This window comes from Bos indicus x Bos taurus, chromosome 1 (genome assembly GCF_003369695.1).
Source record: "Bos indicus x Bos taurus breed Angus x Brahman F1 hybrid chromosome 1, Bos_hybrid_MaternalHap_v2.0, whole genome shotgun sequence".
Taxonomy (NCBI): domain Eukaryota; kingdom Metazoa; phylum Chordata; class Mammalia; order Artiodactyla; family Bovidae; genus Bos; species Bos indicus x Bos taurus.
This window is the reverse complement of record NC_040076.1, coordinates 96,600,622-96,626,144: the sequence shown is the minus strand read 5'-3', so window position 1 is coordinate 96,626,144 and position 25,523 is coordinate 96,600,622. Positions and strand designations below refer to the sequence as shown.

Sequence of the window (25,523 nt, the reverse complement as noted above, 5' to 3'; positions counted from 1 at the left end):
CAAATCCCAGAAACCCGCACTCCAAATCTTCTCCGAGTCCCCAGTCGGCTGACCGCGGACGCGACCAAGTTAGGAAACTGGGGTGAGATGCCGCAGCACTTGTCTCCAACCATATTTGTAGGGAGGGCTTTTTACAGAAGTATAGTATTTGAATCCTCACGTTCTCTCAGTTACAGCTCCCACAAAAGGCCCCCTGCCGGGGAATCTGATATGATGTTCAGCACCACCCCCATCCTCCCTCCCCTTTGCCTTACTCCCGTAAGAATGGTTCAGCCGGACATTGAGGCTCCTTGATTTGGATCAATGGTTGCACCCGCCCTCCCCCGGAATGTGGGCCTTTGGAGCGAGCGAGGTGGGAGGGACGGAGGCGGGAGGCGTGCAAGGCCCGGGCGGTCGTAGAGGCAGAGTCGGCCGCCGGCGGTGGGAGGAGCCGTGCGGTTCCGGCTGCCCAGGCGAGGCGACACTTGGGTCCGCGCCGCGGGCGGGGACGACAGGTAGGCGAAAGGGCAGCCGCAGCTCCGCGGGAGGCTCGAGCTGCGGAGTCCCCTGCGGCGCCCGGCGCGCCCCCCGTACCCTCGGCCTCCGGCGAGGCGGGGGAATAAGGAGATGCCGACCCAGAGAGACAGCAGCACCATGTCTCACCCGATCGCAGGCGGCGGCATTGGGGACCACTCTCACCAGGTCCGGGTGAAAGCCTACTACCGCGGGTGAGTGTCCTGCGGTGGGGGTGGCAGGGGTGGAGAAAGACCAGCTCGGCTTGGCCTGGAGGAGGGGCGAATGTGGGGCTGGAGATGTGGGAGGAATGGTTTGGGCGGGCTAGTCGGGGGGACTCGGGATGGATGACCGAGTGGTCGGGGGAGGAACACCGGGCACTGGATGGGGACACCACCACCCAGTGGTGGTGCAGGACGCCCTGGAACCGCACGGCTGAGAATCCTGAGTAGGGTCCAGGGGAGGAGCCTTGGAGTAAGTAGGTCCCCCTGGTGGGTTTGAGAGACTCGCCTACTAAGATTTACAAAGAGCTTTACGTCTTTTAAGTCTGGATGTATTGGGAGTTGAGAGTTGATTCTGAGTGATGCCTTAGTTAACTAAGTTTACTATTAGGTTTTAAAGACGGAATTGCTTCCGTTTGCTGACCCTTTTGATTACCAGCAGGCCTATAGCCTGTGGTTTTCTAAGTCAGATTTGTCTTGTTCCCGACATGTATCAGGAATATGATCAGGCTGCCAGTATATTAGACGTAGGGGTTATATTTGAGTAAAGTTGATGTGTTTTCAGGGATATGCATTAGGTACTAGGTCTCGCCTAGGTTAGGTTGTGTATGTGTAAATTAAAATTCGTGAACTCTTCTTTGTCAGTGTTGCTTTAAGTCTTTTTTTTTTTTTTAAGTCTTGTCCGATAGGGTGAGATACTGCAAGAAGAGAAGAGGGTGAGAATAAGCAGTTTTAAAATCTGTGATCTTTACTCATATTATCACCTAAGTTACAACTACTGTGGTTACCAAAAATAACCCAGTCCTAAAATCACAGTATTAAATCATATTCCATAATCAGTAATCTGAAGTGTCCCCCTTCCTTTGAGTTCCGTTGAGGTGTGAAATTTTTTTTGAGATAATTACATTTAGGAACATTAGAAAGCTGAACTGTTAGTGTGAACTTAAAGATTTGAAACTGAGGGCTAACAGAAAACCCAACTTCTGTGGCCTGTCGTAACTGCTTGTCCAAGCAGAAGTAAATTGCTTAAAAAAAAAAAAAAAAAAACTCAAGCACTAGGAGGTTTGAAACTGCAGTGCATACTTTTACATTCCTGAGAGGATCAGTGAAGATAGCAAACTTTCAAAATGCCTCCCTTGTTTTGATTTCAAAGAAAATACAAGCTCCTATGTGTCTTACTGATTTGATAAAAGGATTTATTATTTTGTTTGCTGCAGTGAAGCCTCGGACTCTGTTTATTAGCTTGACTGTATTCAGGAGTAGTTAAAGGAGTTATTTTGGACAGTAACCGTGGTTTTGCTTAAATTGATCAAGGAAGTCTTGATTTGAAAACAGTAGCTCTGTACTTTGCACTGGAAAAAAATTGCTTTGTTTCCTTTACCTTATCTTTGACAGATGAGATATTTCACTTTAGAATCTGCTCTCTTTTATAAAGTTGACAGCCTGTGAGTTGTTAGGTACAGAGAATGAAATATAGTACATTTTCTTTTTTTATAGTGTCTGATTATTGACAATTTTAAAAAGCTAGATTTACACACACACACACACACACACACACAGTAGGAACTGGCAAATTGTTTAAAAATATAAAATGAAAAGTGTTCCCCATCCAGTCTTCCCAACCTCAAGAGTTAACTATTATTGATAGTTCATTTCTTGTTCTTCTGGAGATTGCCTTTATTTCTTACTTTAAAGTTTTATACTTCCGTTGTGTGATTTATCAGCTTTAGATGGTATCTAGCGATTCCTTCCTCTGAAAGATGATAAACTGGGTACACCCTACCCTCTGCTTCCTTGCTCCCCTGTGCCTCTCATATTTATTGTTAAACTATTGTTTTTAGTTCACCGGTTTACTTTTCTGACTCTTGACGTTAAATTTAGGTAGTTTTCAATGATTCCAACTATGAAACATGAAAATAGTGCTTCTTCCTTTTTTCTCCTGTTTTTATTAGTTTGACAATTGCAAATAGGCCTCGTGCTTAATTGCTCAGTTGTATTGGACTCTTTGGATAGTCCAAAGAGCCCATGGATAGTAGCCTACCAGACTCCTCTGTCCATGGAATTTTCCAGGCAAGACTACTGTTTGCCATTTCCCTCTCCAGGGGATCTTTCCTACCCAGGGATCGAACCAGTGACTTCTGCCTTGACAGGCTGATGTTTTACCACTGATAACATACAGGCCCAAATAGGCCTCTGCTGCTGCTGCTGCTGCTGGCTGCTGCTGCTCAGTCACTTCAGTCGTGTCCGACTCTGTGCGACCCCATAGACGGCAGCCCACCAGGCTCCCCTGTCCCTGGGATTCTCCAGGCAAGAACACTGGAGTGGGTTGCCATCTCCTTCTCCAATGCATGAAAGTGAAAAGTGAAAGCAAAGTCACTCAGTTGTGTCCGACTCTTCGCCACCCTGTGGACTGCAGCCTACCAGGCCCCTCCATCCATGGGATTTTCCAGGCAAGAGTTCTGGAGTGGGGTGCCATTGCCTTCTCCTTGGAAAGAAATCTAAGTCTGCTCTACTTTAGAATGTAGGTACAGCTCTAGTTTTTTTTTAAAAAGGAGGATAAGGACTTATAACCCTATTAATGCTTGACTAAAATGTCTCCAAGACACTCAGTGTAAAATTTTTTTTGCTTATTTTTAAAACCTTTGAATTTTGATTAGTAGTGAATCAACCTCTTGCCGTTTAGTGCCTTTATTCAATGAAAGCTTTCTAATAGTGCCTTCATTTCAAGCCTCATTTGAAGACAACATCAGCACTCCAAATTGTTCCAATTTCTGACCTCTGAAATTAGATCTGTTAAGATTATATGTTTATTAACAATAGCCCAAACTGATGGTTCTTATATTGTGTAGTCAGCTGCTCATTACTACAGATGAAACTAAAATGAGTCACCAATGAGGATAGTTAAATAAACAGGTTGGCTGTCTAGAACACCTGCCTGGTTTTTAAATAGAAAATTCTTCCCTTACCATCAAAAAGTGTGAGGACAATCTGCATATGAAAAAGTTTCTTTTCTTTCACATCATGAGAACAGCTGTTATGGGAGAGTTTTCCCCTTATCCCCTTCTAATAATATTTCTTTCCAGTGAATATTGAAATCTTGGAATAACCAGAATTTTTTAGTGAATGAATTGCTGCCCCTTTCAATGATGTTTAGTGTTCTCATGTTAAATTTGTTCTTAGTGGAACTGTGCTGTCTCCCTAGATATAAAAGATATTTAATTAGCCCTTTTCGAGTTTTTAAGCAGAAGATAATAGCCCTGAGAATGTGAGTTTATTGGATACCACCTAAGAGTGCCTGTCTCCTGGCCTGTACTCCTCTTCCCATGAGCTTGTCACTGAGTAGCCTGCCTTTCTTCAATCATTACCTACTGTTAGTTTGGAGGAGGAGAAACAGGTTTTGTGGGTTAGTGGTAGATTGCCATTGTGTGTGCTATCCTTATATAAAGTTACTGGATATTACGGGGTAGAATATAACAAGAAAATATCTGGACTACTCATTTCCTTGCATAATAAACATAAGAGAAATTCTGTGAAAAGCTTTGTAAACCTCCGCTGTTGAGCAGTTACGAATCCAGAGGATTCTTTCAGTGCACAACTATAAACAAAATGGGATGAGCTCCTTACATATTTGGAAAGTATAGCTGGTTCAGTGACGAAGTATGCAGGATTTTCTCACTGTGGACAAGTCTTGGCAAGACGTGTTTTTAAAAGTATTACAAAACAATTTTAGAGATATACTTCCAGTATGGGTTCTAAGGAAATAAGAATGATATATTGAGTTGAAAGTTAGGGGGAAGGTCAGTTATTGGTCCTAGACTGTCTGGCCCGGCACCTGAGCAGAGGCAGCAGATCCATAGCTTCACCAGAGAGAGAGAAAGGGCATGGTGGCCTGCTGCCAAACCCAAAACAACCCTCTCAGAAATTTGGATTAGATAATGTGGAGATAAACTGCTTGTCAGCAGCGAGGACTGAAGCTGAAGAGTTACCAGAGAGGCTGGTGAGGCCAGGCTTGCCATATGCAAACTGAAGGGCTGAGGAAACGAGAAGAGAAAGCGATGTTTCTTGATAGCTTTCTAATACAGCTCCTGGACCCTCTTTCTAAGATTACTTGAGTGTCTGTTTCTTTCATGGTTCAAATGAGCCTAATCCAAACACAGATTTTAGAAAACCCAATCTTGTTTAGGATTTCACATTTTACCAAAGTGTGTTTCAACTCAGTTTAATAAATACTGTTGAACAATTACTCTGAGCCAGGTACATGGTACCAGAGTGGTCACAGAGGATGTCGAGGTGGGTATAAGGCTCTGCCCTTGAGGAACCGAGAGACTTGTAGGAGGAAAGACTTTAAAAAGTTCATAAAGTGGTGTGTGTGTGTATGTGTATGTGTGTGTTTATATGTATGGATGGCTCTTGGGGGGGAGTTTGGGCACTGATAAGTGAGCTAGTAAGAAGGTTACAGGCACTGGATGAGGAAGACTCGAATATCATACTTTGGACTTCAGACTATTTCTCATTGGTGAAGATTTTAAGTAAGGGATGTATGATTTAGATTTTTATTTTAGAAAGATCACTCTTAGAACCAGTGTAGTAGATGAATGAGCAATGGATGAAACTTTATCTGGAGGCTTTGGAAGGAGTCCAGGTGAGAGATTCTGAGATGGAAAAGAGGATGTGGATTTGGGGTGATTTCAGGGGGTGGAATCATTATGAATTAGAGAGTGATTGCTTGTGGAAAAGAGAGAGGGTCTGAGTCTGACTTGGATTTTCTCATTTGGAGAGACTAGGGAATAGAGAAAGAAGAGATTTATTAGAGAAGGTAATTAATTCCCTGGAACAAGTAATCAAAATTTGCTTTGGGGGCATCCAGGTGGAAATGTCCAGAAGCAATTGAACAGCTGTTTCTTGTGTGCCTGCTCTGTGTCCTCAGCACTGTACGTGACAGACAGCTAACCTATGTAGGAACATGGCTGAGAAGAAAGATAGGAACAAAAATGCCACCAGCAGCCGACTACAGATCATAAAGACGAGGCACCAGAGTTAATTTTTAAAATACAGAAATATATAAAGTAGAAAGTTCCCCCATAACCTCTCACTCTCACTTCCTGGGGGGGCATTGTTAACAGTTGGGGATATTCTACATCATATCAATGTATTATATGTATACATATACACACACGTTTATTTTTCCTATAAATGTGTTCACATGTTTATATGTGTTTCTGTACCTTGAGTTTTTTCATTCATGATCACTTTTCCATGTCGGGATAGACAGATAAGCAGGCAGATATACATAGAGCAATCTGCCTCTTTCTGTATAATTGGCACATAGTCTTGCATACTATTGTTACACCATAATTTATATAATCTTTTTTTCTGGTTGATGAATTTTCATTAAATTGCTCTATTAAGTCATGTTGAAGGAATATCCTTATATTTAATATATATTCTTGCATGGTTGAAGATATGCCTATTTTAAAACTTGATATTGTCTTCCAAAAATATCAATTGACATTCCCAATAACAGTGTACAAATGAAGTATTTTTCCTTATGATTCCATTACATCTTATCGGTCTTTTAAATTCTTGCAAATACAATTGGCAAAAAACGCTAATTTTTTTTAAACAATATTGAGAAGTAGATATCATTTCTATTTTATGGAGGATAATACTGAGGCTTAGTAAACCACAATACAAAGTTGAGTCTTACTCTTCAGAGAAGTTTCCCTTTGCCCTGTTAATATATTGATGGGCCTTTTTGAGATTACTTTTTCTTTATATTCAAATTCATATTTCATAGTTCTTTTCTATCTCCTTGACTATTAAAATATAGATGTTGCATTTTGGCTTTCTTATAATTAACAATTAATTTGAGGGATGATACTTTGAGATGGTACAAATATTTCCTCACCACCTTTTACCCAGTGGTATTACATCCATGGATAATCGTGCCTAAATCTATTATATTGGTGAACACAAGTAAAAATTTTTTTCTGATTCTGCTATATTTAATTTAGGAAAAAAGCTTATGTTGAAATAGCGAAAGGACTGAATATGGTTTGTTTTTTTTTTTCAGGTTTTTTTTTTAAAGCAGTTAGTCCTAAGGAAAAGCTTTAGATTCTTTATTTTAGAACATAGGAACATAATGAATGCTTAAAACTGTTTGACTGGTGAAGCACAGTTAAAAATGCTTTTATTCTTTTCTTTTTTAAATTCAGCTAAAACTATATCTAAATTTACCATTTTGGGCATCTTTGTGGTAAAGCAGACTGTATTGTTGAAGACCAGTGGTAAGCTAATTTATGCCAACACTGAAGTTAAAACCAGGAAAAAAAAATCTTCCATGGATAATTTGTTTTGTACCTTAGAAGTAATATCTTTATTTTGCAGTTTATTTTTAGTTTTGGTACTATAATAAGAATCTGGTGATTGTGGGATAAATGAACATGGTGCTTACCCAATTGCTTAGAGGGGTATTTATAAAAAAAAAAGTCCCTTAAAGGTTTTAGTTCCTGGAACTTAAGGAGTGGCAGTTGATGAAGCCTGACTGCTTCACTGAGTCTCTTTAGGATGTATGTACTTACAATTTCTAAAGGATTTTTAAAGCATGTTTTAAAAGTATTTGCACAGTCTGGTAAATATTTTACAGGTCTTGAAAAATAAAGTTTCTGAAAAATCTGTATTATTTACAAATATGCTTCCATAATGTTAATTGTAACTATGAGTGAACTTTAATAAGAAACTCATATTTTGATGACACCTGATCATACTAATTTCTTCTCTTTGCATTCAAAGAGATAATGTCACACTTGTTCTTTGCCAGGGAAGTTCAGTGAAAGCCTTTTCTTCTCTTCTGATTTAGTTCTAAAATGTAGTCTCCCAATCCTCACCCCCTCATAATAGTAACCTGGGGGATAATTTGAAAGAAAGATTGCTTTAAGGTAAGCAAGTTGCCTTTTAATGTCACTAGAGGAAGGAACTATTTTCTGCTTTAATTTTCTTTTTGAAATACACACTTTAAAAATAATTAGAACAATAATTTTATTTATGTATAACAGTAATTTAAAATTTGTTTTATATTTTATTTATATTTATTTTATTACAGAGTAACATGTATCTTAAAATCATACCTTTACATGGTAGAAAAATTAATAATAATCTATGCCATTCAGAAGGGTTTCAATATTTACAAAGTACCTCTTCTTTCTATCTCTTGTCTCCTCCTAATCCCCATTTCCACCACCAAGATTTAACTACTATTAAAATTTTGCTTTCTTTTTATTATATCTGTTGATCAGTATGAAAGATAAGAAATTTAGCACTTTTTCATTGCCTCCTCTCCTCACAATTTTTAGTTTTTCTTGTGGTTACATTTAAAGCTTAAATAATATACCTCCTCCTGCTTTTTCTTTTATTTATAATTATAGTAAAATGTTTTAAATTGACTATCTTAACCATTTTTAAGTGTACAGTTGAGTAGTGTTAACTATATTCACATTGTTATGTGACCAATCCCCAGAACTTTTTCATTTTGCAAAACTGAAGTTACATATTAACAACTCTTCCATCTTCCTCCAACCCCCAGCCCCTGGCAACTACTATTCTGTTTTCTGTTTCTATGAATTTGACTCCTTGTAGCTCAGAGGTTAAAGCGTCTGCCTGCAATGTGGGAGACCTGGGTTCGATCCCTGGGTTGGGAAGATCCCCTGGAGAAGGAAATGGCAACCCACCCAGTACTCTTGCCTGGAGAATCCCATGGGCGGAGGAGCCTGGTGGGCTACAGTCCATGGGGTTGTAAAGAGTTGGACACGACTGAGCGAATCCTTAGTCCTTAGTCCTTAGATACTTCATACACATGGAGTCATATAGTATTTGTCTTTTGGCGACTGGGTTATTTCACCTTCAAGATTCATTCATATTGTAGCATGTATGAGAATTTACTTTTTTTTTAAGGCTGAATAATACTTCTTTGTGTTTGTATATCCCATTGAGTTTATGTATTCATCTGTCAGTGAACACCTGGGTTGCCTCACCTTTTGGCCATGGTGAATAATGCTGCTGTGAATGCGGGTGTACAAATATCTGTTGGATTCCCTGCTTTCAGTTCTTTTGGATATATGGAGCCAGAAGTGGAACTGCTGGATCATATGGAAATACTTTTTTAAATTTGTTGAGGAACATCCATACTGGTTTCTATAGCTGCTGTGCCTTTTTACATTCCCACCAATAGTACACAGGGCACCAGTTTCTCCACATCTTTGATTACACTTGTTATTCTAGGTTTTTGATAGTAGCCATCCTGATGGATACGAGGTGACATTTTGTTGTGATTTTTTCTGTTGGTGTGCAGTTGATTTACAATATAGTTTGTTGTGTTAATTTCTGCCCTATCATTATGGTTTTGGTTTGCATTTTTCTGATAATTAGTGACGATAAACATTTTTTTCTTAAGCTTGTTGGCCATTTCTATATACTCTTTGGAGAAGTGTCTGTTCAAGTCCTTTGACTATTTTTAAATTCAGGTTATTATTTTTTTTCTTGTTCTCTGCTTTTATATTTAGTTATTAGTTTTAGATAAGAGTTTTGACTCTCCATTAGGAAAGACATGTTTTTGAATTTATACTTCCTTTTGCTTTCTCACGTCTCGATTTTTCCTGTTAATTTTTACATTGTAAAGGTATATAACATTATTCTGTTCTTTAACTCATATTTTTTAAAGCAGTTTTTTAAAAGCACTTATAATGAATGCTTATGTAAGTGTGATACACTTGAAAAACAAAGAAGTGTGATTAGATGTTTAGAGAAGGAAAAGTAATTTTGTGTCAGTAAAACTTTTCTCTTTAAAGGGTTCCAGTTAACTTTAATTTTGGGGGCTGGTATGTTTTCTCCATCAATTTTATCTCATCTGTTTTCAGTCATCCAGGATTTTTTCATACTTTCTGGTCTGCTGTTGATGCCTTTTTTTGTTTTCTAAGACTTTGATAAACTTGTCATTTCAGTGGGCCCTTAGAATGAAAGGGACTTCCCTGGTGGCTCAGACAGTAAATAATCTGCCTACAGTGCGGAAGACCTGGGTTCAATCCCTGGGTTGGGAAGATCCCCTGGAGGAGGGGATGGCAAACCACTCCTATATTCTTGCCTGGAGAATTCCATGAAGAGAGAATCCTGGTGGGCCACAGGCCATGGGGTCACAAAGAGTTGGACACGACTGAGAAACTAATACTTTCACTCAGAAAGGATATAGATGTTTGTTCCCTCCACCATATTGAACAATCTGTGTGTTGTCTTTAGAAAGCTGGATTATTTTCATCTAATAAGGTTCCACTTTTATTTAAAGTATTATATGAATACATAAAGTTTTAAAAGTTCTTAAACACATGAAGGGTATGTTGAACACATTAAGCTATATGCTAGGTTGGTCTTCCCTGGGGCGTCAGTGGTAAAGAATCCACCTGCCAGAGCAGGAGACTCAGATTCAGTCCCTGGGTTGGGACAATCCCTTGGAGAAGGAAATGGCAACCAGTCCAGTATTTTTCCCTGGGAAATCCCAGGACTTGCAGGCTGCAGTCCATGGGATCGCAAAAGAGCCAGACACAGCTTAGCAACTAAAAGACAAACAATATGCTAGGTATTATTCTAAGTATTACAAGTGTGAATTCACTTGACACATTAAATCCTTAAAATACCATAGGAGATAATATTATTCTCATTTTATAGGTGAGGAAATTGAGCCAACAGAGAAGGCAAATAATTCACTTAAGACCATACAGCTGGTAAGTGATAGAGCCTGGATTCAAACCCAAACATACTGGCTTAAGCGCTCATGTCTTAACCATTATACTATGGCTACCTCGAATATGTCATTCCTCCTTTGTGGAATGCTTTTTATCTTACATTTCCTCGTGCTATTTTTAGAGTCCAACATACGACACCTCCATTTACTCAACATATATTAATTGAGCATCCGTTCTGGCCTGATGTTGTGTTAGATATTGGTGATACAGCGATGAGCAAAACAAAATGCTTACTCTCAGAATTTTACATTTAGTTGGGGGAATGTGTGTAATTTGTTTGTGCTGGCCATGTATTTTCACTGAAAAAAAAAAAAAATCAGTTTCATGTACTAAATTGTACAGGCTCCTCTGTCCATGGGGATTTTCCCGGCAAGAATACTGGAGTGGATTGGCATTCCCTCCTTCAGGGGATTTTCCCAACCAGGGCTCAAACCCAGGGATCGAGCATTGCAGGTGGCTTCTTTACTATCTGAGCCACCTGGAAAGCCCATGTACTAAATTAGACTCATTAAATCTCTGAAACAAGGATTATAGTTTTTATTAGCCAGTCTCTTAAAAGTGAGATTGACTTATTGTGCCCATTATGCTTTTGTCACAAAATAACATCTGATGGTAGCTATGCTTTGGGTGGATGCTGTTGTGGGAGGTAGTGCTGCAGATGAGCATTCAGGTGGTTTTTCAGGAGTACTTTTGGGGTTGATAGCTATGGAAGATAAGGGGAGGGAAGGAAGCAAGCTTAGGTAGGAAAATATCAAGATGCTGTGAAGTCTCAACAGAAACCTTAGCTCACCCTCTGGGGAGTTCTAAAGATGAATTGGCACTTCATAGCTTTTGCAAGTCACATATAGGACCTTTATACTGAATTGCTCATTAGTTGTGGGCTGACCAGGAACGGGCTTTGACTGTAGATGAGGAGTCAAATCTCTGAAAGAGGCTGAAGATTGGGGATGTCTGGTGGTAGCATTCCCGGCAGCTGGTGTGACAGGTGCTCTGTTGCTAATGGGGAATTCTGCAGGCGGAGTGGAGAGAGGAATGGTCAGATCACAGCATCCACAAGTGTCATTAGGAGATGTGGATTTGAATTAATTTTCTATTTCCTGTGAAACTCTGGCAAATATTCCTTTGTGCTTTTGCTTTTTAAATCTGCAAAACAGGATTAGTTTGACAGTTATTATGAAAATCATATAACCTGTTTGTTCAAACACCTGAAACACACTAAAGAATCTGTATATGTTTATAGGCTAAGGAAACATAAACAGTGGTATTTCCTTGTCAGTTCAGTTCAGTTCAGTTGCTCGGTCATGTCCGACTCTGTGACCCCATGGATTGCAGCACGCCAGGCCTCCCTGTCCATCACCAACTCCCAGAGTTTACTTAGACTCATGTCCATTGAGTTGGTGATGCCATCCAACCATCTTATCCTCTGTCGTCCCCTTCTCCTCGTGCCCCCAATCCCTCCAGCATCAGGGTCTTTTCAAATGAGTCAGTTCTTTGCATCAGGTGGCCAAAGTATTGGAGTTTTCAGCTTCAGCATCAGTCCTTCCAATGAATATTCAGGACTCATCTCCTTTAGGATGGACTGGCTGGATCTCCTTGCAGTCCAAGGGACTCTCAAGAGTCTTCTCCAACACCACAGTTCAAAAGCATCAATTCTTCAGCACTCAGCTTTCTTTATAGTCCAACTCTCACATCCACACCTGACCACTGGAAAAACCATAGCCTTGACTAGGTGGATCTGTGTTGCCAAAATAATGTCTCTGCTTTTTAATATGCTGTCTAGGTTGGTCATAACTTTCCTTCCAAGGAGTAAGCGTCTTTTAATTTCATGGCTGCAGTCACCATCTGTAGTGATTTTGGAGCACAAAAGCATAAAGTCAGCCACTGTTTCCACTGTTTCCCCATCTATTTGCCATGAAGTGATGGGATCGGATGCCATGATCTTAGTTTTCTGAATGTTGAGCTTTAAGCCAACTTTTTCACTCTCCTCTTTCACTTTCATCAAGAGGCTCTTTAGTTCCTCTTCACTTTCTGCCATAAGGGTGGTGTCATCTGCATATCTGAGGTTATTGATATTTCTCCTGGCAATCTTCTACATTCAGTTAAGGAATATTTGAGTCCCTATTGTGTACATAAAATAGTTACATGAATGTAGTAAAGAGTCAAGAATTTTTTATCTTCCAGTTTATAATTTAGCTAAGGATGTGTGTATATAATTAATTTAATAACAAAAAATGGAGCATAAGATACAGGTTGGGCAGGTTTAGAAGTGTAGACCATTGGGGCTATGAGGTTAAAAAAGTTTTAATGGAAGTTGATGTTGAAGAAAAAAAGATGATGTTGAAGAAAAATTTCCACCTCCCTCCTTAAACTGAGGAAGTGACAGGATTAAAACTTAGATCATCAAAGTCTTATGTATGGGGATTGTGAGTACAGATGTCTATAATAGAGTGTTTGTGCTGGAAATGGTGGGATCACGTTAAGAATAGAAAGTGGAACCAGCTTATCTAGAGTATTAAATACTACAAAGAGAGCTGAAATTACAGATTTAGGAGATACTTACATAGAGTTAATAGATAAAACACTAAAAGTGAATTAGGTTTCAGAAAGAGAAAGACAGAGAAGGAATATGAGAGAAGGAGTGAAGAATGTCTTATGATTGAAGACAGAAGGAGACTTAATAAGTGTTCAGAATGGTAGAAAGGGAGACAGGGAAGCAGACTGTTACGAAAGCCAAGGCGAGAGAGTTCTAAGAGACAGGGGCATGAAACCATGATATGCTTAGGAAGAGACTCGTTTTCAAGAAAAGGCCATTCACTTTCCATGTGTGGCTCTCTGCTAAGCTTCTGTAGAGTCTCTGAAGACTGGAATTTTAACTTTTTTTTGCAGATGACTAACAATTTTAACACCTTACTTCTTACTCCACATTCTGTATTCCAACTACCCATGTCAGTTCACACAGTCCCTAACGCATTTCCTTCCTTTCTTCAACAACTACTTATTGAATACCTGTTCTGTGCTAGACATTGTGTTGGCCACTAGGGATATAATGAACAAAATTCCTGCTTTCATCAAGCTTACATTTGTAGCTGGGGTAGATGGTGGACTCTAAACACTGGTTTATCTGTCCAGTGGTAGAAGAGGTAGGTCAGAGGGGCAGCAAGGGCCAGTTCCTACAGGGCCTTGTAGACCCTGCTGGGGACTTTGGTTTCCCTTTACTTTTGGGAAAGGCATTTGGAGAGTTTAAAGCAAAGGAAAGATGTGAACAACGTTAATTTTGTAAAACCCTTATGACAGAGCCTGGCACATGGAGATCGCTATGTATTTGTTTAATTAGTCATTGGGTCTATTTGACTTTCCCTGAAAAGGATGACTGTGGCTGGCTACTCTGTGGGGATCAGATCACAGGGAGTCTTCTCATGGTTCCTTGGAGGAACACCCAGGCTTTTGTTCTAAAACATTTTGTTGTGTTTTTGAGTCTTGTAGTAAATAGCTGCTCAGTGGATTTATTTAAGTGTTATGATTTATCTAACAGTAATGTGAAAATAAATGCATATTTATGTCTATTCCTTTGTTTTTGGGGTGTCTACCTTATAATATGAATTATATTTTAAAGTCGATTTTGGGAATTGGATTGCTAATCTGGGTGGTTAGTCTGTGGAAGTTAAGGCTGAAGAAGAGGACGTGACAGATCCTTATTAAATTTTTGAAGGGCCATCTCTTTGATGAAGATAGACTTCTAGGGAAGGGGAGATTAGCGATTAGAGATTGTAAGATATTTCAGTTAAGTATAATCCAGAAGCCGACCAATAATAGAGCTACTTGTCTTTGGAGTATAGTACTCACAAAAGAGTGAGCTTCTGATAACTAGCATTAAAACAAAAGTGGACCTCCTATTTGTTAAAGCAGGTAGGGTGGGCTTCTTGAATGAGGAGGGGAGATTAAGATTTCTCACAAAACCACTGTTTTTATTTTTAAGCATTATTAAGTATTGGTGTTTTATTTTTTACAGAGATAGTTTACTGGAAGTGACACGTGTTGATGTCCACACAGAATCTCTGAAGTCCATCAAAACATCAGGCATTATTAGTCACTCTCTAACTTAAAACTCCTTTTTCTTTTTCAGGGATATCATGATAACACATTTTGAACCTTCAATATCCTTCGAGGGTCTTTGTAATGAGGTTCGAGACATGTGTTCTTTTGACAACGAACAACTTTTCACCATGAAATGGATAGATGAGGAAGGTGAGTGGCAAAGAGAGGGCTGCCTGTGTGAGCATTCGATTTCATATGCCATTCTGTTGTCTGTTTTTAAAGTGTAGTAAAAATTCGAATTAATATAAGGAGGGAAAGGTATGTTAGAAATTTGATGCCATTCTTATTTTCCCTCAAGCGTTTAAAAGAGTACCAGAGAGGCGCTTCCCTGGTGGCTCAGTGATAAAGAATCCGAGTGCCAGTGGAGGAGACACAGGTTCTATTCCCAGTCCTGGAAGATCCCCCATGCCACAGAGCAACTAAGCCTGTTCACCCCAACTATTTGAGCCTGTGCTTTAGTGCCCATGAGCTGTAATTGCTGAAGCCCACATACCCTAGAGCCTGTGCTCAGTAACAGGAGAAGCCACTGCAATGAGAAGCCATCACACTACAACCAGAGAGTGTAGCCCCTACTTGCTGCAACTAAAGAAAAGCTAGCACAGTAACATAGACTCAGCACAGCCAAAATTAATTAATTAATTGAAAAAGTGATTGTGACAACCATTATTTCAAAGGTGGTGGCAGAAATTTATTTTTTTAATGTTATTTGGGTGTGCAGAGTCTTAGTTGGGGCACGTGGCATCTTTAGTTGCTGCTTTCGATCTCTTGGGTGCAGCATGTGGGGTGTAGCTCCCTGAGCAGGGATCAAACTTGGGCCCCCTGCACTGGGAGCTGAGTCTTAACCACGGGACCACCAGGAAAGTCCTAGAAACTTAATTCTTTAATAACTTGTACACAGAAAGCATTTATTTTGTATCTGTGTGCTGAGAAGGGATATTTTTTATCCTCAAACTCCACAGGGAGATGGACTTAACAAAAAACAAGTGTGACAGTCAACCCTGAATGCATAGGAGTCTCAGAATAAGAAAGAAACAGCATTCACATATGCCTGAAATATCTGCAAAGTTTGAACTAAACCTCTAACAGAGTAAAAGCTTTTGAAGGGGAGTAGGTGAGGGGAGAACCAGAAAGAAATAGAGAAAAAAGAAAGTATAAGATATAAAAAGGCATGAAGGTATGAAGAACATGGTATGTGGGGAAGGGCAATAATTCACTAAGTTGAAAGAATGGGGAGGCCTCCTCCTCTTGGTCCCATTATTGAACCTGAGTTGGAAGAGGCAAGTCTGATCTCAAAGTGAAAGTGAAAACGTTAGTCACACTTAGTCATGTCTGACTCTGCGACCTCATGGACTGTAGCCTGCCAGGATCCTCTGTGCATGGGATTCTCCAGGCAAGAATAGTGGAGTGAGTTGCCATTCCCTTCTCCGAGGGATCTTCCCGATCTGGGGATCGAAGCTGGGTCTCCTGCATTGCAGGTGGATTCTTTACCATTTGAGCCACCAGGGAACAGAGGTAAAACCACTACCAGATCACCCCCAGCTGGCCACCACCAGAAGGAGGGGGGCCATGATCCAGAGGAACCAGCACAGTTGAGAACTCTGCTCTGAAACTACAGACGACATTTTAAGAGAACATTCTGAGAAATGGGGCACACTGACAGATCGAGCAGTGATGAGAGACGCCCAGACAAAACATTCTAGGACTTTTAGTCTTATGACTTACTCAAGTGTTGAAGAGGTGGACGTGGCAATGAGTGCAGAACCACACGAAGTTGCTGGGTGTTTGGTGAAACCAGGGAGCTGTTTCTGGAGGATTCTGTAAAGCCTAATGCTCTTTTGAAAGCAAAGAAAATTTTTGTTGATGGTATTAAAGAAGATACAGAAGAATATGAGCAACTGCTTTGGAAAGTATGGCAAGATTGAAACTATAGAAGTTAAGGAAGACAGGTAGAGTGGAGAAAAGAGAGGATTTGCTTTTGTAACTTTTTAAAAATATTTATTTACTTACTTATTTGACTGCGTCGGGCCTGAGTTGCTGCATGGGGGATCTTTCATTGCGGTGCACAGACTCTGGTTGAGGCGTGTGAGCTTGGTAGTTGCAGGGTGTGGGCTTAGTTGCTTCTCGGCATGTGGGATCTTAGTTCCCTGACCAGGGATCAAACCTGCATCTCCTGTGTTGCAAGGTGGATTCTTAACCACTGGACCACCAGGGAAGTCCCTGCTTTTGTAACTTTTGATGATCATGACACAGTTGATAAAACTGGTGTTCAGAAATACCACTCTATTAATGGATGAGCTGTGACATGAAAAAGGCCCTTCCTAGACAAGAAACGCAATCTGTGGATCACAGAGAGGTTGTGAAGGTGGATGTGGCAACTTTGTGGGTTGTGGTAGAAACTTTGGAGGTGGTAGAGTGTTTTTATATTTAATGTGTTAACCAGAAGCCATGGAGGCCTAATTACACTAATGCTCCTTTTTAAAATATAGCTCCCCCTGCCAGCAAATAATTAAAATACTACTCAATTGCTATTCAGATCAGATGCTGATTATTCATAAGGGCTATTACTGCTGCCCCAAAAGGGCTTTTTAAATATTGAGATTTTATGTTAATTTACTTAAAAAAAAATGACTGCTGAGGGAGAGATGCTTAAGATAAAGCTAGTTTCTAAATAATTTTTTAAATCAGTTAATTTTCAAAATTAAGGATGGGGAGTGCTAAGAACTTGGGCTAGATCCTTGCTACTTGAAGTACAGTCTGTGGTACTTAGTAGAAAAGGGGGCTCTCCAGCCCCATCACTGAATCAGAATCTACATTTTAACAGGATCTACAGGTGAGCTGCATGAATATTACAGTTTGAGAAGCATAGGACTAGATCCCAGAAGGCTTTGCAAACCACATTAGCCTTTATTTTACATGATGGAATGTCACTGAAGTATAGTTGAAAGATGCCTGAATATGCTAGTTTTGTGTAATGGTTCTCAATTAATTGTAATACGCATGGAATTTGATCTTAAGGAATGGCATTTTAATTCAATATTTGGGGCTGGCTATTTCTGTATTCACTAATATGAAGAGCCCTGAAAAGATATTTTTCTAGCTTCAAGCTATGGATAAACTGAAGCCCATTCTCACTTTTTAAGACATTTTTTAAAGTTTCTCTAAAGTAATCCATGTTTACTGTTTGGGGGGGGAAAGTAGTAGAGATGATTACGAAATTTAAAAAATCTTCTGTTTACCCTTTATCCTCTCTCTTCCCTCACCAGTCCTGGTCCTAAGGGAAGAAACCACAGCTTAGTGTATATCATTCTAGATATATCCTATGCATATATAAATATTCTTATTTCTATATATCACTAATAAACAGCTTATTTCACATAAAAAGAAATATATGCAAGCCAGTGAACTTTGATAATGAGTATTGGACATTGTTTCATTTCAGTATGCATCCCTTTATATCATTATCTTTTTTATAACCCTGTGAAATATTCCATATTGTAGATATTTCATGATTTATTTAATCTTTGATTGATGGACATTGGACTGTTTCGAGATTTTGGCTACTATATAATAAACATTTTTGTATGTAAATTTCTTCTGTTGTATGGGACTCTCTCAGTAGTAAATGCACACGGTATGCACATTGTAGATTTTGGTAACTAGTGACAGTTTGCTGTCTAAGAAAGTTAAACCAGTTTAAGGCACAACTACATTGAATGAGAACATCCCTTCACTCTTGCCTTCACCAGCCTCAGGTATTATGTCTTTAACATTTGGGCTCCAAAATCACGGCAGATGGTGACTGCAGCCATGAAATTAAAAGACGCTAGCTCCTTGGAAAGTTATGACCAACCTAGATAGCATATTCAAAAGCAGAGACATTACTTTGCCAACAAAGGTCCATCTAGTCAAGGCTATGGTTTTTCCAGTGGTCATGTATGGATGTGAGAGTTGGAGTTTAAAGAAAGCTGAGGGCCAAAGAATGAATGCTTTTGAACTGTGGTGTTGGGGAAGAGTCTTGAGAGTCCCTTGGACTGCAAGGAGATCCATCCAGTCCATCCTAAAGGAAATCAGTCCTGAATATTCATTGGAAGGACTGATGCTGAAGCTGAAAATCCAATACTTTGGGCCACCTGATGTGAAGAACTGACTCATTTGAAAAGACCCTGATGCTGGGAAAGATTGAAGGAGGGAGGAGAAGGGGACGACAGAAGATGAGATGGTTGGATGGCATCATCAACTCAATAGACATGAATTTGAGCAAGCTCCGGGAGTTGGTGATGGACAGGGAAGCCTGGTGTGCTGCAGTCCATGGAGTCACAAAGAGTCGGACATAACCACGCGGCTGAACTGAACGTTTTTTAAATCTAATAAGTGAAATGCTAGCTTTGTATTTTATATTTTGTACTATTTAAGAGTAAGACTGAGTTTTCTCATCTATTCAACTACTTTTTGACCTTCTCTATCTAAAGGTTTGTTTAAATATTGTTAATTATAAATGATGTGGATATTTCATAATATGTCTTCAGCCTGAAAATGAAACTATATAATTTAGCACAGTGCATAGAATATAGCTAGCACAGAGAATTCCCTGGGGGTCCAGTGGTTAGGACTTGGCGCTTTCATTGCATGGCCTGGATTCAATTCCTGGTCAGGGAACTGTGATCACCTCAGCCATACAGCATGGCCAAGAAAAGAGGAAAAGCAAAAGAAAAATATAGTTAGTATCAATATACTGTTTCTTACCCAAGTCAGTGTTATTTTAGTCCTGTTTTGATCATTTCTTTTTATTTATTCGCCATGTAGTGCTTTTGCATTCAGTGATTTTCAAACTGTAGTGCATATAGAAGTCACTATATAATGTGGGTTTTTTGTTTTTTTAAAAGACGTATATTTATTTTATCTGTTTATTTTGGCCATGCTGCACAGCTTGTGGGATCTTAATTCCCCAACCAGGGATTGAACTAGGGCCCTCAGCAATGAACGCAGGGAGTCCTAACCACCGGACCACTGAGGAATTCCCTAGATAATGCGTTTTCTTTAAAAGAAATTGGTTTTAGGACTTCCCTGGCAGTCCAGTGCTTAAGAATCCAAGCTTCCACTGCAGGGGACACAGGTTCAATCCCTGGTCAGAGAACTAGGATCCAGCATGCCAGGTGATGTGCCCCAAAAAATAAATAAAAATACAAATAAATGAATGAAATTGGTTTAGAGCCATCCATTTTAAATTGTCTTGGTACCTTTATACTTTGTTTCGTCTTTGCCTGGAGAGTTCTCTTCCAAGATTGTCACATGGTTGTCTCTTTCTTGTCATTCAGGTCTTAATTCAGATGTCATGTTCTTCAAGAACCCCTGTTTTTCTTCTGAACCCGTATTCACTTTGTATCTTGTTTGTGTAGACTATAAGCTCCATGAAAGCAGAGATCCTGGCTTTTCTGTGGAGTTCCAGTGTCTAGAGCAGTACTCAGTAATCAGTTCAGTTTAGTTCAGTCACTCAGTCATGTCCGACTCTTTGCAACCCCATGGACTGCAGCACACCAGGCCTCCCTGTCCATCACCAACTCCCGGAGTTTACTCAAACTCATGTCCATTGAGTCAGTGATGCCATCCAACCATCTTATCCTCTGTCGTCCCCTTCTCCTCCCCCCCTTCAATTTTTCCCAGCATCAGGATCTTTTCAGATGAGTCAGTTCTGCACATCAGGTAGCCAAAGTATTGGAAAGTATTTTCCAAAGTATTTTCAGCTTCAGCATCAGTCCTTCCAATGAATATTCAGGACTGATTTCCTTTAGGATGGACTGGTTGGATCTCCTTGCAGTCCAAGGGATTCTCAAGAGTTTTCTCCAACACCACAGTTCAAAAGCATCAATTCTTCAGTGCTCAGTTTTCTTTATAGTCCAACTCTCACATCCATACGTGACTACTGGAGAAACCATACCCTTGACTAGACGGACCTTTGTTGGCAAAGTAATGTCTCTGCTTTTGAATATGCTATCTAGGTTGGTCATAACTTTCCTTCCAAGGAGCAAGCGTCTTTTAATTTCATGGCTGCAGTTACCATCTGCAGTGACTTTGGAGACCCCCAAAATAAAGTCTCTCACTATTTATAGCATGCTGAAAGAATATTTGTAAATTGTACAAAGGGTGGTAGCAAGCCTTTCCAGGGTTAGTTTTATATCACTTATTAGAGATTTAAGCATTGGGAGTTGCAGTGTATTCTGCTTTTTCTTTTTTTTTTTTTTTTGTATTCTGCTTTTTCTTAACCTAATAGTGTATTTTAATTAAAGGAATCACATAGTAAATTTAATTAGTTCTTTGATGAAACAGCCTTATTCTTTTATAGTATAACTCATAGTTCTTTCTCCCTAAATAGTTATTAAGTGCCCTAATTTTCCAGGGAAATCTATAAAACCTTATAAAGCCTTTGCCTCATTCAAATAAAAGGTTAAACTTTTCATTAAGGTCTGTTGATTCCCCTATGATCCTTCTTACCCTGGTTAATTCTGATACCTGTCTTTTCTTAATTTAGGCCTACAGAGCCAGTGGTAATTATTCTTAAGTTCCTTGCAATTATTTTTCAGTTGTAATTTTTCCCCTTTATGTTTAATCATGTAGGTATTAGGGCATTCTTACATGGAGAAAAAATTTTCTCTAGGATCAGTGGAAGACAAGACTATGATTTCTCTGGTTTATGAGAGACATTGTTCTAGAAACTAAACGTTTGATTGTGGGATTTTATATCAGAGCAAATAAGGATCACACGCTTACTTCATTTCTTTAAACAGACTTGTGACAGCTGCTTTTTTTCTTTGTGTTCAAAGCCAGTTTTACTGATTTGTTTTGATGTGCATGTAGAAAAGCTGGTTTGCTTAATCTAACTAAATATTTTAGAACGAATAGTAGTTTGTAATAGTCATATCCTGGTTCTCATATGCAGTGAGAGTGTGGGACAGGAAGTAATAAATGTGGCTTTTAGTTCCTTATGTGTGTGACTGTTTTTCCTTAAGGATGTACTTTATTGCCTTTTTTTGTCTTTTTGGTGGCACGGCCCAGCTTGCGGATCTCAGTTCTCTGACCAGAAACTGAACCCGGATCCATGGCAGTGAAACCCCAGGTCTTTACCACTGGACTGCCAGGGAATTCCCAAGGATGTACTTTAAAAATATTACAACCTAATATTAAGTATTCTCTAAGTTTCTAGTTCTATAAATTCTAATTTATTCAGGGTCTGATTACCTGATTTAAATTTAACAATGTCACTTCTCTTTTACTGGAAACTAGTTAACTCCTGTCACTAGCTTTTGGGTATTCTGTTTCTTATTAAAGTTTTTATTGAGAGTAATGCATGCTTTTTTAACAAAAATATTGACTATTTGAAGAAAAAAGTATCTCTGGGGATTTTCAGATCTCCAAAAATAGCCGCTATGAACAAATCAATGTCTCTTTTTCTGAGAATATACAACTCGAATGGATAGGGTAACAATTTTTTTCTATCTTACAAATAGACTAATATTATACAAACTGTTATTTCTTTTTAAAAAAATATGTACTTATTTGGCTGTGCCAAGTCTTACTTGTAGCTCTCAGGATCTTTGATCTTCATTGTAGCATGTGGGATTTTTAGTTGCAGCGTGTGAACTCTTAATTATGGCATATGGGATCTAGTTCCCTGACCAGGGATCAATCCCAGGCCCCTTACATTGCAAGTACAGACTCTTAGCCACTGGACCACCAGGGAAGTTCCCTATAAGCTGTTATTTAACCTGCTTTTCACTTAGCATCTTATAAGTGTACCATCTCTTTTCATATAAGTGTAAATAATATATCTTATTCCTCTTAAAGCCTGTATATATAGTATTATATAATAATCCTATTTTGATGAATATTTGGATTGTTTGCAGTTTAATTGTCAAAAATTTTGGTGCAGTAAATACCTTTGTGCCTGTATTTTTGGAACACTTATACTATATTATCTGTAAAGTCCCTAAAATGAAATGTGTCCTTGATGATAAATTGACCTCCAAAGGGGTAAATATTGTACCCCTTGTTATAGTTTCACCAGTAGCATTTGTGAACTTCTTTTCCTCACACCCTGTAATAGACTATGTGAGGGAAAAAGCTGAAATGTAATTGATTTGCAAAGAGTGGGAGAAGGTGTTTTTTGGATATAGTTCTTCAATTCACATCCTGTTGGCTTCAATAGGTGAGATTCACGGAAACTTAAAATGAGAATAATTGTTCTTTGACAAAAGAGTATGGAGTATTTCTGAATTCTGGATTAAACATCTTGCATTATAAAATCTGATGTATTCACAGAGAGAAAATAGAGTGCCAGAGTTTAACAGAACCACACTGAGTATGGGAAGAAACATATTTCTCTTATGTGATATTTTCCAAACATCTCTAGTCTGGTGTAATTTTAGCTGATATGTTAAGAACTAAAATAGTAAATCATTCTTCATACTTTTTCTTTATCAGAAAAAAACAGTGAGTGAAAACTTTTTGACTGAATGTATATTCAGTGTAACTTCAGTTATTTAGATAGCAGTATTGTGATTCCAAACCTGAAAATTAAAAAATGAAAATCAATATAAATAAGTAAAAATATCCAAGTACCTCTAAGCAGACCTTGTTTTGTAACTGGTATTTTTCCTTCTGCTTGGAGGACTTCCTGTACTGGAGAACATTTCTGTATTGGAGGTTTACTGGTAATGAATTCTTTTAGCTTTTCCATACCTTTGTTTCTTCTTTAAAAATTTCTTCATTGAGGTATAATTAAAATACAATAAACTGTACATATTCTAAGCATACTGTTTGATGAATTTTGTCACCACGGAAACCATCATGGGAAGCAAGGTAGAGAACATGTCTGTTATCTCCAAATGTTCCTTGTGCTCTGCAATTCCTCACTCCTCCTCCTCCATTCCAGGCAACTAATGATACTAATGATCTGCTTTCTGTTCCTATAGATTAGTTTCCATTTTCTAGGGTTTTATAGGGACAGAATCATACAACATGTGCCTCTTTTTTTGAGAGCAGGTGTCTGGCTTCTTTCACTCAGCATGATTATTGATTCATGTGTTGTATGTGTCAGTAACTCATTTCTTTTTATTGCCGAGTGGTATTCCAACATGTGGATGTACCACAATTTGTTTTTCTATTCATCTATTGATGGACACTGAGGTTGTCTCTAGTTTGGGGCTATTATAAATAATAGTTTATAATAAGCTATTTATAAATAAAAGTGTTGTGGCAGTCACATACAAGTCTTTGAATGGATATATGTTTCCTTTTCTCTTGGGTAAATACTTAAAAGTGGAATGGCTGGATCATATGGTAGTTTTATATGCTTTTGTAAAAATAAAATAGGAAAAGAAAAATTTGAAAATTTAGTGAGGTAAGGTGCTACATTCCAGGCATGTTCTCAGGCAGATGGTTTCTGGAAAGGGGTTTATATGGGAGTTGAGGAAAAGGATGCCTTTAATAAACTGTCTAGCATGGTAGTCCCTGGAAAGCCTTCCTGTGCTCACAGGGGTAGAGGATCCCATGAGAAGACAGCTAACTTTAAGAAATCCCGAGCAGTTCTCTCAGCTCTGGCGTCTGCCCCAGCTCCATGCTCCAGACATTGTGCCTGGTAAATTCTGGCTGCTACTGTTTATATACCAGGCTGTGGTGCTGCCTGAGAGGCAAAAGGATCAGGCTGGGACCCACCTCAGAGAAACCCCTTGGAGTGGTGGAGAGGAGATGTGTTGAGAGTTGAACAAGGAAGGACATAGGAGCCCAGTAGGGCACCAGGGCTCCCAGACATGCTCTGCTCTCTGAGAGCATGTGTCCTTCTTGTTGGCATCCCCATCTCCAGTTGCATTGTCTTCCTTCCCTCTGTAAGAGGCAGCTACTATCATAGGACAAGTTTATAGTCTAAGCTGTTTTCTTACTCCTATCCCGCCATCCCCAAGCAACCACTAATCTTTCATTATTTCTCTCTCTCTCTCTCTCTCTCTATATATATATATATATGACAAAGTATAGTGCTTTTATGTACTTTCGTTTTTTAATTTAATTTAATTTTATTTTTCTTGACCAGGCTGCACACTTTGAATGATCTTGGTTTCTTGACCAAGCATTGAACCTGGCCCCCACCCTCCTAACCCTCCACCCCTGGCAGTGAAAGTGCTGAGCCTTAACTACTGGACTGCCAGGGAATTCCCTTTATAGGCTTTTAAATTCGTATCAGTGGTGTTATTCAGCATGTATTTTGAAACTCTCCTCCCCCTCTTTTTTTCCTAGGCCTTATGGCTTGAGGTCTATTCTAGTATATTCCTTTTTTTTTTTAATTGTGCCAAACTGTATATAATATAAAATTTTGCCATTTGACCTTTTTAAAGTGTACAGTTCAGTGACATTTAAGCACATTCAGAATGTCATGCAACCATTCTCACTACTCACTTCCAGAACTTTTTAATCATCACAAACAAAACCTCTATACCCATCAAGCAATTACTCTCCTCCTCCAGTTCCTGGTAATAGCCTCTCTTACACTTCCTCTCTCTATGAATTTGCCTTTTCCAATGAGTCAACTCTTCGCATGAGGTGGCCAAAGTACTGGAGTTTCAGCTTTAGCATCATTCCTTCCAAAGAAATCCCAGGGCTGATCTCCTTCAGAATGGACTGGTTGGATCTCCTTGCAGTCCAAGGGACTCTCAAGAGTCTTCTCCAACACCACACTTCAAAAGCATCAATTCTTTGGTGGTCAGCCTTCTTCACAGTCCAACTCTCACATCCATACATGACCACAGGAAAAATCATAGCCTTGACTAGACAAACCTTTGTTGGCAAAGTAATGTCTCTGCTTTTCAATATGCTGTCTAGGTTGGTCATAACTTTCCTTCCAAGGAGTAAGCGTCTTTTAATTTCATGGCTGCAGTCA

At 39.1% G+C, this 25,523-nt stretch overlaps 1 protein-coding gene across 3 annotated transcripts in view; it reads left to right on the top strand.

Moving 5' to 3' along the window:
- The first annotated feature begins 190 nt into the window (after positions 1-190).
- Positions 191-25,523, top strand: part of PRKCI (protein kinase C iota) — a 70,980-nt gene continuing 45,647 nt past the window's right edge. The window contains exons 1-3 of one of the 3 annotated variants that reach the window (XM_027541416.1): positions 630-707; positions 10,428-10,483; positions 14,628-14,749. In XM_027541416.1, the coding sequence (XP_027397217.1) occupies positions 14,635-14,749 (115 nt within the window). In that variant the 5' untranslated portion in view covers positions 630-707; positions 10,428-10,483; positions 14,628-14,634. Of the gene's footprint in view, positions 708-10,427; positions 10,484-14,627; positions 14,750-25,523 lie in introns of all 3 variants that reach the window. The other 2 variants (XM_027541401.1, XM_027541408.1) reach the window with 2 other exon arrangements.